The sequence below is a fragment of the Rhamphochromis longiceps genome, linkage group LG15 (assembly GCF_057381845.1).
Source record: "Rhamphochromis longiceps isolate RC_006_pf linkage group LG15, R_longiceps_female_GT1.1, whole genome shotgun sequence".
Taxonomy (NCBI): domain Eukaryota; kingdom Metazoa; phylum Chordata; class Actinopteri; order Cichliformes; family Cichlidae; genus Rhamphochromis; species Rhamphochromis longiceps.
Window position 1 is genome coordinate 2,423,951 of NC_140571.1, and position 14,414 is coordinate 2,438,364.

General features: G+C 44.1%; 1 protein-coding gene across 1 annotated transcript in view; it reads left to right on the forward strand.

Moving 5' to 3' along the window:
• ches1 (checkpoint suppressor 1) overlaps positions 1-14,414 on the forward strand; it is a 66,087-nt gene that overhangs the window by 19,048 nt on the left and 32,625 nt on the right. Inside the window, exon 2 of the mRNA XM_085381755.1 lies at positions 12,328-12,927. Coding sequence (XP_085237881.1) covers positions 12,346-12,927 — 582 coding nt within the window. The 5' untranslated portion in view covers positions 12,328-12,345. The remainder of the gene's footprint in view (positions 1-12,327; positions 12,928-14,414) is intronic.

Sequence of the window (14,414 nt, forward strand, 5' to 3'; positions counted from 1 at the left end):
GCTACATCGAGAGGATTCCCAAATGTTTATATAAAAAACGGCAGGTGGATAGGGTGAAGAAGGGGTGGTGGCACCGATGAGCAACAGAGTGCGGTCTGTAACGGAGTGGGTGACGGTGTGTGGATATAAAACAATATAATCTAGTGTTTGCATGAAAGTGAAAAACTTTTTCTCTGTCAGCAAAAAGATTTTTTTAAAAACCCTCATGACCCAAATTCAGCTTTTGTCCTTTTAAAACCACTCACTCCGTTGCACAAGTTTTTCCTACTTCCCAAAATAGCTTCGTTTTTTTTTTCCATTCAGCCTAAGCGACTGCAAAACAAGCTGCAAAGGTTGTGACTGTGCTAAGATGGGCAAAGCATCACCAGCTTCAGACGTTTACACACATGCTCTGCAGCTCTGAATGCCAGTGTGCAGCAGTAGATGCTCTTTAACCTGCACGCGCGACCCAATCAGCACCACCTCCAAAACCATCGAAGGCACGTCTTAATAGGATTCCTGGATCTTCCAGCATTTTCTGGAGTTTGTGTGTTAAAATAGCTGCGCTTTCTTTTCCTAGTTATCTGAATTTCACCAGCTTCACCAACACACCAGGTTCAGGATCTGGAGGTGAGGCTTGCAGCATGAAGCATTTCTTATTAGACACTTAGTTGCAGTTGTAGTTTTCTGTTTTTAGTTCAGTCTATTTCCAGGGTTTGTTTCAGTTCCGTTTTTAATGTTTGGAAATGTTTTATTTTAGTTTTTATTAGTTTCATTGTTAGTTGTAATCTTTTTAATTATTATTGTATGCAGGCTGTAAGTCAGAGGCAAGATTTAGGTACAGAAAGCAGTGACACAGTCTGCCAGATATCCAGAATAAAAACATCTGTTATCAGGCACGAAGCTGTAACATTTTTATCAAACAGATTGTTTCTACTGAATTTTAGTTTGTTCGCCACGTTCACAAAATTGTTTCAGTTAGTTTTCTTTTTTTTTCAAAAGGATACTTTTTACCCCTCAGCTAAAAATCTCGGATGAGCTGGAATCTCAGAGGTCAAGTTTTTGGAAAACTTTGTGGATGTGATAACCGGAGAACAAGGGACGTAGGATTTTAAAATTGATACCACAGGTCTGTCTACTTTTTAAATTTTAATTTAGGTATCTAAATATTGTTTCACGTCTACTTTTAGTTTGTAGTTTACGTTTAGTTGACGTTAATAACCTTGCTTAGTTACAACCTTTTACTATTTCTAAGCTTTATACATCTGTAGAGTCAGTATCAGTAGTCTCATTGGCACTTGGCTCACTCATCGGTTTAAAAAGAGAAGTCAAAGTGCATTAAAAACTTGATGTCAGTTCACTTTACCTGAATTTCATCGATAGACGAAGCCATGAGTACACAAACATGGAAAAAGCTTTGAGGTCGTCCACGCTCTGTCACTTTAAGAAAGTATTCGGATAACCGGGATTAATATACTTGGAAAGCTGTCAGCGAATAAAGCCCGTGTTCAATGTATCTACGGGATAAATCAGTCCTGTAAGTGCCGGAGGATGCCCTGCAGAGAAAAAGAGCCTTTTTGGGACTCCGTTCGAGCGATAGCTCATATCACTTTTTCTCTTTTGGCCTGTTTGCGAGTTTGTAAACAGCCTGAATTTTGTTTTGTCAGCATTCGGAACACGTTTCAGTTGACATAAGGTATCTTGTGTGGCGTTAAAAACAGCTTGTAGGAGTGGGAGGGAGGAGTGAAGGATGTAAGCAGAGTTGTATCATCAGCAGAAGCCGTGGAAGTATCGTCAGCAAAGGCAGGCCGGAGAGGACCGCATAGGTTACTGACAAACTGCTGCCTCACCCCCTCGTCCTTCCCGTTTCACTATCTTTCAAATTCCACTTTCTTTTCACGCCACCGGAACGCAATTTCTTTCCACCTCTGGGATAAGGGTGATCTACTAAACTGCTTTACTTTCTCGTCTAAACACAAGGCGGTGCGGTTTCTCGATCGCAAACTTCTCTCAGCCTCTTTGAGCTGTTTTGTTATTGATTCCAGTCTGTGGCCAAAGCTGGAGAGCTGGGGAAGCCAAAGAGGGCAAACCTTTGGAACCGGACAGGCTCTTCCAGCGCTTGTTGCCATGGTTTTTTGTTGTCGGGACAAACTGTCGACCAGTGGCTGAGCGCCTGAGCTGCTGTTTGTTAAAGATAAGTGGAAAAGCCAGAGGGGAGAGAGACAGACAGACACAGAGAGGGAGCCCTGCTTCTTCTTCCTTTTTTCCCTTTTTTTTGACTGCAGGACAGCCGACTGAAGAACACTCACCACCTCAAAGCTTCATCCACCCCACTCTCCCCTGAATGCGGGGATCCCGATAGATCACGCTCCCCTCTTTAAACCGTTCGCTAAACCTTTCTCCTTGCGCTTTTGTGACCCACACTCCTCTCTGCCCACTATCAAAGCTGTGTTGGCTGTGCTCTGGCCGCTTTGATATGGTATAGTGTTTCTGGCAGTCTCCCTTTCTCTTTCTTTCTCCCTCTCCCCTGCTCTCGGTCTGTCTCTCCCTCGCGTTGTCTCTCCTTTCCTACAGTATTATAAAAGAGCACTGAGCGCCAACAGGGACCTGCTCACTGTCAGAAAGAAAAGGCAGGGAGGCCTTAGAGGGAGAGCGGGTGGGGGGATTGGGTGATGGAAGGAGAGGTGGAAGCAGTCAGATAGTGTTATCTTTATTACTGTTATAATTATGATTGTTGCCGATGTCATCTCAGGTTTGATAGCATCTTTATCAGATCTGACCTTGGTATTAGATCTGGTTATTGTATAAGGATCCTTTTAAACTACTTACTTTAGGTTCTGCTTTCGACATTTTTCTTCCAGCTGCACTGGTGGGTCTGGTCAAGAGCGACTCGGTGTACACTCCATTGAACCGTAGTTTTACATTTAAATAAATGAGCTCTTGTTTTATCTTAAATCCAAACAATAATAACACTGTGAGGTCTGTGTGTGTGGCTCTGGAGCGCTGAGGTAATTAGCGTAGCTTAGCATCAAGCTGGACAGAAAGCTAATGTTACAAACATAAATATTCAGCTTTTAAAACCTGTTCATGTGAAGAATTTTCTTTGCTTGTTTCACTCAGATACTAAAACGTGTAAATGATGTTATTTAGCAGTTAAAGTTACATGTAATCGTGTTTTTTAATGACAGATGAATTTAGATATACAGATTGTATAAATAGTGTGTTTGTGGATTCTTTAGTTTGGGATCTGTCTTTGGAAACTGGACACAGTGATGTGAGAGATTAGAACTGGTCAGCTGTAGGGCTGCCACAAACGATTATTTTGATAGTCGACTAGTCACCGATTATTTATGCGATTAGTCGACTAATCAGATCATCATCCACTGGACGTAAAACTACAGCTTATTGCACCAGCAGCATCTGCTCTTATATAACTATCATTAGCTTACAGCTTTAAGCTTTTAAGGTGCTAACTAAAAATAAAGACAAGATGATAGTTTATTCAATTTTAATGAAATTTGCAGATTGTTTCGGTGAAGTTTAATAAACTCCTTGCTATCTAAAATATAACAGGACACCGGAGTATATTCTCCAGCATCTCACACTTCTGATAATCAGCTGTCTGCTTGACGTTTATTCAGCTGTGTAAAAACTATAACTTTAATCTCAGCCAAACCGATTTACTCAGGAACAAATAAAATACTAAAAAAAAAAAAAAAACAACAACATTTTTAATTTATCTAAGTGACTCATATATATTTAACCTGAGTCGCGAAAGACAGCGGTGGGGTTGAAAACAATTTGCCGGGAGTCCGGTGTTCTCACGGCGCTAGTGACCTAGCCCCCGGCTAGCTATCGAGCTAATGGGTAACAGACGTCTCCGAAAACGTCGGAGCGCTTTTGAAAATATGTGGTGTCCTGATAAACTGAGCCGATATTTGAGGTTTACACAGCTACATTCTCGCATGAAAATATGTTAAACGTTTATTTTGTGACCCAGAAAGAATAATAAGAGTAATATTAAAACTAACTAGCTACCGCCATTGTTGGAAACTAAGCTGGGCCGCGCTATGAATTCTGGGACACTGCTGCTTCTTCTTCTTCGGGGTTTAACGGCAGCTGGCATCCTTGTACATGCAGTGCTGCCATCTTCTGTTTCAGTCCGTTATTACACTCTTAAATCCTGCTATTATTCCTGCGTCTTTTGCGATCTTACAAAGCTTCAAACGACACGTCGACTATTAAATCAGTCGTCGACGATTTTGATAGTCGACGTAATCGTGACTAGTCGACTAATCGTGGCAGCCCTAGTCAGCTGGCGCTAAAGCTAACTAGCTTGCATCTGTTGCTGTGTCTGTTCTTCACTCTGGTATCAGTAGGGATGCTAGTCACATGCACTCACTGGAAAGACTGAACAGGCGGCTCTTGAACAAGCATGGTGTGGACCTGGGTGGACCACCTTTTGGTTTCTCACGCAGTGTGACTCTAAACATAATGTTTTACCCATTAAGTCCTAAAACTAGCAGCTGGAATCATGAACTCATCAGGAGTTTGTTTACTAAGTGAGCTGCTGTCTCTTTCTAAGACTTATTATTGCATCACGAGGATTCCCCCTCCCTCGCTGGCCGTGAGAAACGATGCAGACTTGAATGGACTTGACTTTAAGACTCTGAGGTTATAGCCATCTTTCTAATACAGTCTGTGTTTTCTGCTTTGGTTAAACTGAAGCAGGAGTGTGGGTTAATGCTAAGATAGTCTTATTTATATTTATATAATGCATTTTTAGTCTTACTAACCGCTCAAAGCACTTTAGACTACAAGTCACAAACAACCATACATGCATGTACACTTTAAGGACTTTGGGTACCTTACATACTGTAGATACAGGGACTAATGCCATGCTAGGACAATACACTGACTTGGACAAAGTGTGCAAGAAAACGCTGGGCAGAGTGAGTAACCATGTGAGAGTGCCCAAATGTGCGATTGCATGTCGGCCTATGGTGTGTCATGGCCATAACCATAGGAGTCTAAAGCCTTGGGCCTGGGCTTTTTTTAAGCTTGACCTGACTGTCACAGGCAGTTCTGCACACACAGTCTAGCCCTGCAGTCCACCAGGGACCTCCAGGCTGCACACACACACACACACACACACAAACTGAGGTTGCGAATGTGGATGCTTGAAGGTGACTTGTGTGTGTGTGTGTGTGTGTGTGTGTGTGTGTGTGTGTGTGTGTGTGTGTGTTTCTGACTCTGATTGTTCGCCATCCGCAGAGAGAGAGGTTGGGGGGGGGGGGGTAAGCGTGACTCCATGATCGCTGGCTGCTGATGAATCATCCCAAACTTACTCTGTGTTTGCCTGATGCAAATGTCTGTTTGCTTTGTTGGTTAGCCTACTTTGGAGGATGGAGGCTGTGTGTGTGTTCGTCGTCTTGAATTATTCACTAGCAATATTTGATTTGGCTTTTTTCCTTCTTCGTTTTTTCACACCGTGCATTACACATGTCCGTTCTCAGCTTCCTTGAGTAAAGCAGCCTGGTGCTGCTCTTAAAGCAGAACCAGTGACCCTGTGAATTGATGCGTTTTATGTTTTCATTTTTCAACTTGAAAGTTCTGGGGCTCAGTTCCCCTAAATATACTGTATATTATGTGCTTATTATCTGCTTAGTTGCTTTGCCAATAGACAGTGGGGATAATGTTTAATCCTCTGGCAGAGCAGGCTCTGCAATATTAAGCGTGCATTGCAACACAAGGGTCCTGACCTTTCTTTGTTAAGTTTCTTATGCCTTATTAATTATAGCTTTGATTTTGTGCTTTTGGCAGTAAGTAGTTGGAACAAACAGCTCAAGGTAATATTTTGCACTCACTTGAGTTTTCTGAACAACTGTCTGAACCCCAAAGAGGTTTAATTTTCACTTTTCACCCAAATCATGCATTTATTCCTCGTAGTTAAGCGGCTGACATTTTAGAGTTGACAGTGTTGATTGTTCAGTTGTTCAATAGCTTAACTAACAGTAATAAAGATTCCACGACATCCATCTGAATTCCCTTGTTCTTTCTCTGCAGCTCCAACAGCAGGTCACAGTGTTTCAGTGAAATATCTACCTGAAGACCTACTCGGTACCAGGTGCTTGTTTTAGTACCTGCTCGTTCACAATTCCAAGGGAGCTGATTGGCCAGTCGATGGCGTCACTCGATGAGTCATGAGAGCACAAAAACTCCTTCAGGAAAATCAAAACTGCCACTTTTGAAATGTGGCAGCGAGAGAAATGGCTACACAAAAATAAACACTGTGGTCCCCTCAGACTGAGCAGCAGATAGACGGCCTCCATTGTTGTGTTGTACTTGTGTTATATACAAATGGTGTCATGGGACTTTTGGCTGCGTTGCTATGACAATGCCACACACATAATCAGTTGTAATGGACCAAAACCAAGTGTAGTGGAGTCGAGTTGGTACTAGTGGAAAAGAGGCTTATGATTGAGCATGCATCAAGACATACCAGTCATTAGGTTGTATTTCCTGACTGGTTTTCAGGTGGCTGCTTGAGGTAGCTGGCACTCACTTGGTAAAATATGGTTGCAAAACCCCTTGTTATTTCTTTAGTAGATTTCTGCAGTTGACTATAGTTTGCATAGAAGGCGGTCTGACTTCTCTGTGGACTGTTTACTCGCCGAACGGTTCGGAAACGGTTAAAAGTGAAGTGAAAATCAGAAACTTTCACCTCAAAACTAAAAGTTGTCCCTTTGAAGTGCATTTGTTTCAGTTGTTAAGGCACAACCTTTATTTTGAAGGTGTGGTTGCAGGCAAGTCAGCATCGTCCCTGCAAACCACAGGTGACTGTGACAGCCGGCTGCTGACCACAGTCTATAAATAAGATCAATAAATAGAAACAAGGTACAAAACTAAATGCAGACATAACTCATGATGGTGTAAATGTTAGCACTTGTCAGGACCCACCCCCTTATATACATCAAACTAAACTTTATACAGGCTGCCTACATTCACGTACACATATCAATATTCATGAAAAACAGGATGTGGAATAGTTTTTATATTTTCAGTGCAATAACATGAGTGTATTTTCTCCATTTAAACAATAAACATACACAATAAATGCAAAAACAAACAAACGGTCTATGATTGACTATGTAACCTGTAATAGAAGAACCTTAAATATTCAAAGAGCGGGTCAGTTAATGTACATTTACTATATTTCGATTGAGGTAAAATGCAAGCAAAGAAAATAGCCAACAGATGTAAAAATAAGAACAGGCATCAAGTTGTAACACGTTCATATGCACATGTGTTTGCAACAGCTTTAGCTGCCAGGCAGCTGAGAGCAGCCGCCAGCACAGAGGGGTCAGGAGGCGTCCTGAGGGACGCCTCCTGACCCCTGACCTTCATCCCGTAGCTCTTTGCTGTCGTGGATGACATAAAAGAAGAACACAGTGAGACCTTATAGGATGTGATCGGCCCTGCTCCGCTTCCTTAAAGCAGTCAGAAGCCCTGATATTTGTCACCAGGGAAAAGCAGGAAATGTAGACGGTGGACGGGGGAATGATTTCATGGGTTGAAAATTGAGGACATCACAAGGGTTCCTACAACCTTTGTTGACACATATGTAGCAGAAGTTATTATTTCCCAGTCTCTGAGAGAGTTCTCAATTTCTCCTTCTCTCTGTTGGTCTTCCTCTCCCCTTCCATCCATCCGGTATATGTGTAGGAGGGATAAAGGTCGTCCTTTTGTCATCAAAACTCCAGATTAGTTTTGCCTCGGTGCATCTGACTCTCCGCTTTATCACTGTGGCCAGAGGAGCCACAAGGTTCAGCTCACCCCTCTGCAAAGTAATAACTCCTACCAGCCACTATTCTATTCTTTGCTGCTATCTGCTGCACTACTATTACTACTCCATTCTGAGGTGGGGGGGATTATTTTCGTGGCACCTGCTTTATTGGGCTGTATAGTAAAGACTGACAAGGAGAGGGGGGAACGGGAAGATATGACATACGACATACAGTTTGTGTCACAAGCCACCATCAAACTGACAAAGTTGTAAGAGTCGCTTGATCCACTGAGGCCCAGAGCAGAGCTAAATGAGCTGCTGACAGCATGTCTCCAGCCTATCTGGCTTTTATTTTATTATTTGTGCATTGATGTGGGTTTTTTTTTTTGTAATTTGATGACTTGGGGATTTTGCTGAAAGTCAGTTTGGCTAATATCACAGCAGACTCCACAACAAGACGGCGAAATGAAGGATATTATTGAAATGTTTCCTCTGGCTTTCGGCGCTGTGAACGACTGCAAGTAAGACAGAAAAAGCTGCCAACGGGGAACGGAGATCTTCTGAGGATTACGTAAAAGTGGCATGTGATTTAGACAAGTGTCTGCAAGAGCATGAATGCAGCACGAGATGATTACACCGTCAATTAGAGCGCATGAATTAGCGTACAGCCTGTCCACTCTTGCAGGCGTTTGTTAACCTTCTCCCCTCCATGTAAACACCGGTCCCCTCTGCCTTCAGCTACAGAGACTGCCAGGTCAGAGGTCAGCAGGGGTACATCAAGGTCGCTGACAGTTTTCAGAGCAATGATGCTCTCTGTTTCCGTCTAAGGTCTTAATGGTCTTAGCTCTCAGTTCAGCTCATTGAAATCTTCAATTTTCCTTCCTTTTTTAAATCTGTTCATTCTGTTAAATCAAGTTAATTGATCCACTATTAGCTCTTGAACCTAAAATAGCATTCTGATCGTTTCCTTCCTGTTTTTTTTTTTTTTTTTACACTTGTGACATGAAGAAACGCCGGATTGATTTAAAAAAACGTTTTATTTTAAATCTTGCACACCTCGAAAGCCGAGGATCCGTTGAGCTGGAAACATGCAGCAGGAACTGTGTCACACTTAGGAAAGCAAGGCCCTTTCAAAAGAAAACATAATTGCTCCTAAACACAGCTCACAGTTAGCCTTTTGCTTGGTTCTTTTTTTCAAAGGAATGAAGCTTCAGGTGTGTTCACTACTTTACAAAATTAACAGTCTGAATCCCACTTATGTTTTTCCATACAAGAGTATGGGATACTGTAATATTTCAAATATATATGAAAAAAAATGCCATTTTGAGAAAATAACTAATTTCGAGTTAGCTCTGCCAATTAGGAAGCTTTGTGAAGTTACATCATTTCCTTGTTACCCGGAAGCAGAAAGCTAAAGGCATCCACATTCCAAACCTTCATGCTATGTTATCGTTCACTAGAAGGCATTCAAAGCTGAAGAACGTGGTGCCAGTTTGTTCACATTGGTAGCTCACTGATCCTGTCACTATTCGAGTGCTCGTGCATATGCGTCATCTGCTTCTGGGAAAAGGGCATCCTTCATGGAGCGTCCTGACTGGCAGAGCTGATGCAAAAGAAATCAGAATTTCAAAATATTAAGTCAAATTGTTGACATACCTAACTTGAAGCTTGAGCTTCCACAGGAATGAGCTGAGTTGATGACCTAAACAGTTGAGTTACATCATAGATTGGCCAATTTCCACGGATACCCTGTCAAGCTTTCCGGGTCAGGATACCCTATCCAAACATCCATAGTTCTTACCTGAGTCCCGTGGATTCTGAATTCATGGCAGCATAACATTTGCGAGTGCACAGCCCATCACTTTCCTTTTGGATGGAGTTTTCATTCTTATTGAATGGTGTCTTTTAGAGTTTATATTATCAGGGTGCAGAGGAACAGTGAGAACAGGCACACTGTACAGAGCTCAGCTGCTTGTAATTGTATTGGTATGCACAGACACTTGCATGAAGAATGCACTAGACAACTAGTCAGACAGTGTACTTACAGTCCAATGCGCACGTGCACACACACACACACACGTAGACAAACGCAGAAAAAAAACACATGCGCACGCTAAGCCAAATGTGGACATGCCAAACAGAGACGAACACAAATCAAAACAAAGCATGCAAACACAAAAGAGATCCAGCGAATGAAGAAGACAGAGAGAATAGCACAGTCCCATCTGTCAAACAAATGTGAGGATGCTTCTAGCACGTGCGCGCGCGCACACTCGCAGCAAGCGTTATTTAGCCTGAACTTGAGCGATAGCTGCCTTTGTCCTTTAGCAGTTGGTCCTGAGGGCTTCGCAGTAGAAGTTGCATGAAAGTTTGTTTAGAGCCAAGCAAGTGTGTTAAGCTTTATGAGAGCCCATGGGAGACATGCTAGCACACACACACACACACACATGCATCCCCTCATACACACACATGCACACTCAGGCACGAGGCTTGGGCGGCAGCTCGCGATGGCCCCAACCAACAGTGAGGAGTTTGTTGTCATAGCAACAGTAAAATGAGATGACTTTACTGTCAGCCGTAATGTTTCATGGCCCCCTTGCCGCTATGGCAACATAACAAGGAGGAGGAAGAGGAGACAGAGAGAAAGAGAGCATCTGAGCCATCTATGCATTCCGGTGGACTCCTACTAGGAACAATGTCACTCCGATGCCCTTTCTTCCTTCTCAAGACAAACACACACATGCACCGTGACAAGCCTGTCAAACACACGCATAAATACGCACACACACACGCACACCTTGAAAAGCCTGTCAAGCACTCTTCCCACCTCGCCCATCCCTTTGATTGTGCTCTCACTATTCTCAGCTATCGTCACCGGGGCAATTTGAATTCATTATGCTCAATGTCAATATTGGTGCAGCAACACTGTACCTTCAGACAGGTACAGCTTGTTGAATGAGCGCGCGTGCTGTCAAATAGCGCGAGGACTGGAAAAGAGGGACGAGAGAGAGAAGAGAGAAACGAGATCAAAGCTTCGCCGAGCGTGTTCCTGCGCCCATGGAGACCGTTAGATGGAGCGGCGAGGTGACTGTAGGCTGGCCGGCTATACGTGGAGCAAGCGCTATACATCACTGTTCTATATTTAGCGCCGTCCTTCCGCTGCAGCCCGTCGGCACCGTTAAAGAGAGTTATCTGCGCTGGGAGAAAAGTGAGAAAAGGGCGAGATGGGAGGGAGACGCGGCAGAGGAGAAAAGGAGATGAGTTGTTTTGCTCTGTTGCCATGGCGACGCAGCGGGCCAAAGCTGTAGCGAGCTGACAGTTGTCACCGTGCAACAACTCGCCACGGGTGACAGCTGTCAGTCAATCATCCAGAGTGAGGGGACAGATCGGCTGATGATCACCTTGGATTAGAGAGCGATCGCACCACACGGGGGCCGCCCAGAACGTATCTCCACTTAATCCCCCAGTCCTAATGGTGTGTGTGTGTGTGTGTGTGTGTGTGTGTGTGTGTGTGTGTGTGTGTGTGTGTGTGTGTGTGTGTGTTCATCTGCTTTTACATTCACAACCTTTTAGAACCCCTGCTCGTGTTTGCATGTTCATCCGGACCTGTGCAGATTAGATTTAGATTTGCATTTTCACGTGTGTGTGTGTGTGTGTGTGTGTGTGTGTGTGTGTGTGTGTGTGTGTGTGTGTGTGTGTGTGTGTGTGTGAGAGAGCAGGCATGTGTGTCTCGTCTCTGAAACGTGTTGAGAGCGAGCGGAGCAGATTACATTTTTGCTGTAGCCGCTGCCTGGGTCCTTCCCACAGCTGTCTGTGCTAGAGGACAATCAAAGGCCCGGTTGCGAGCCTTCTGATTGTGGTGTGATACTCAGACCCGTTCCCCTTCAATTACGGCGCTCTGCCTGCGTGTAACGAGCACAGCATCGCTCTTATGTTAGCAGAATAACGGTCTGATTAGAATAGGGATAGATTTGAACTCACGCTGTAATTTGTTTTGCTCTTTTCTTTGCAAATTTTCCCATCGCATCCCTATCACATCCTGCTGTGGAACTAAGTCTGACCGTCGGACTCCATTTCTAATGTTTCAAATCCACCAGATAAAGGGTTTTTTCTTCTTCTGCACTCATTTGTCGCAGCACGTTTGACAATTACATTTTCTCCTGCTGGAGAGATGTTAAATCACCAGCGATTCTGCGACCCCACAACTATAAGACCTTTAACAGTACTCATATGTTATGACAGCAACCCCATGTAATGTCAATACTTTGCTGTTACGCTAGTAATTAGAGGGTAGTTGTACAAGGCAGGATTTCCTCAACCGATGAAGCACTAAATTTGCTGTTTCAGTCAGAAGTGGATAGAAAGCCCAGGAGAGAAATGATGATGTATACTTTCTCCTTCAGATCTAACGCAGCCTAATTGGGAATGTGGTCAAAATCTTGTTACGCGCCTCCACCCTTTGGCCTTTAACAAAAATGAATGAACCAACAGTTTCATCAGCTAATGTTGTTTCTTTTCTCTCCTGCTCCCCCCCCAAAACCCCTCTTTTCTGCTGCCTACAGGAGCGAGCCCTGGGCTGGATGGGACCCACCATGCCCCCCAGTAAGAAGGCCCAGAGCCCCAGTAGTGGAGCTAGTGCCTCACAGGGCATGAGCCCACCGTACCGGCAAGGTGACGCCGCCACGGCGGCGTCTGAAGCCGAGGCGGCTGACCTCTCCCTTTCCCTGTCCGCCTCCTTCTCCAAGGCCGAAGACGAAGAGCTCACCAGCCTCTCCTGGCTCCACGAGAGCACGGACCTCCTCAACAGCTTCAGCCATTCTGGGCTTCGTAGCGTCTCCCCTCTGCAGGACCCCGATGGCCAGCACCCTCGCTCGCCCTCCTCCTCGTCTCCCTCCCCAGACGACCCCCTGCTCGGTGACGCGCACTCAGCGTACGACTTGACGGCGGGGGCCAACCGAAAACCTCCGTACTCCTTCAGCTGCCTGATTTTCATGGCCATCGAGGATGCGCCAAACAAGCGGCTGCCGGTGAAGGATATCTACGGCTGGATTCTGGAGCACTTCCCTTACTTTGCAAGCGCCCCCACAGGCTGGAAGAACTCAGTGCGCCACAACCTGTCGCTCAACAAGTGCTTCAAGAAGGTGGATAAAGATCGCAGCCAGGTAAAGAACTTCAACATTACTCTGACGAATGTTGCATAATCGCTCCTTCCAAGGTCGTTTGGAAAACGAGGTTTATTGTTGAGTCATTGACTTCATCAGATGATGAATTTGCATGATTTCAGTGACTTAAAAACTGAATTGCCAATCAAATCTGATACAAAACTGCTCACAATTTTCATTGAATCATCTCTTTGTTTCCACATGCATGCACAAAATTACACAAGATTATCACGAGGATTATTTGTTTCCCAGTTTGACTGCCAGTGCTGTACTTTGGGAGAACAAATGGGACTGTCGGGACAGTTAGCAGTAAATTGTGCATCCGCTTGATTTAAATGTTCTCCTTCCTAAATTTTGCACTTTGAGAAAGAAACTCCCAGAAATACAGATGCTGCCTGTGCTGTCTTTGGAAATGCACGCAGTACTTTTTTGATGCTCATTTTGTGCAATTAATCTTTGCTCAATAGCTCGAACATGATTTGCTCAGCTCAGCAAGCACCATAGAAAGCATTGATTTATGCACATGAAAAGGCTCAACACTGCCAACTAGTGTTTTCGATGCAGAATTACAGCACTCCAAAGTCCTGTAAAACATTCGAGATGGTAGCTGGCAGGTTAGACTTGATAAGGCAGAGCCACGATGGTGTGTATGCATGCACTGATTGCATGTGGAATAACATGCTAGTCTAGTGAAAGCTGTAGTAGTGAAGAGCTGGATATAGATTATTCGTGATCCAGCTATCATGCCTTTCCATTTCATGAATAAAAATAAAAAAAACGAGTTATGAATCGAAACTGTGCCCTCAAACATGGATTATGGATTTGGAGAACTGTTTCATCCTTACTCCTGATTCTTTTCCTAATCTATATCGTATATACCTGTGATGTACAGCATCACTGTAGCCAGATGGTAAACACAGGCCCATTATTCGCTCTCTCATGTGTGGTTATAGCTTATTTCACAGCCAGACAGTTATCAGCGAGTTTGCAGGCATATCCAACTTGAAGTCAAACATATTCTGTATTTTGTCTACAGCTGTACCAGATTTGGCCTTATCAATAGTTGATGATCTCTGCTTTCATAGTTCTCTTTCACTCCGATGATATGTGCTTCCCCAGTGGGAACAGCATTTCGCTTTTGATTTAAGACTTGATACAGTCTTTTATACCGGCGTTCTCATCCCGATTTTGCTCCATTAAAGACTCGGGGTAAACGGGGAATGAATCCCTCACTCAATTAGCGCTAAATTAACACTGGAGGATTTAATAACACAGATGCCAACAGACTTTAGATTTCATCTCGCCCGAGGGTGTCGGGGGTGGGCGGGGAAGGTTGGGCACAAACAGTGAGGATCAATGCTAGCTTTGCGTGTTTAGCTGATTGCGATCATACTGGGGGGATATGAGAGCTCTCTGTGCTCTCCTTGACCAGCGTGTGAATCTGAACTCTTTCTTCTGACTGAGCTTGTGTGTGTGTGTGTGTGTGT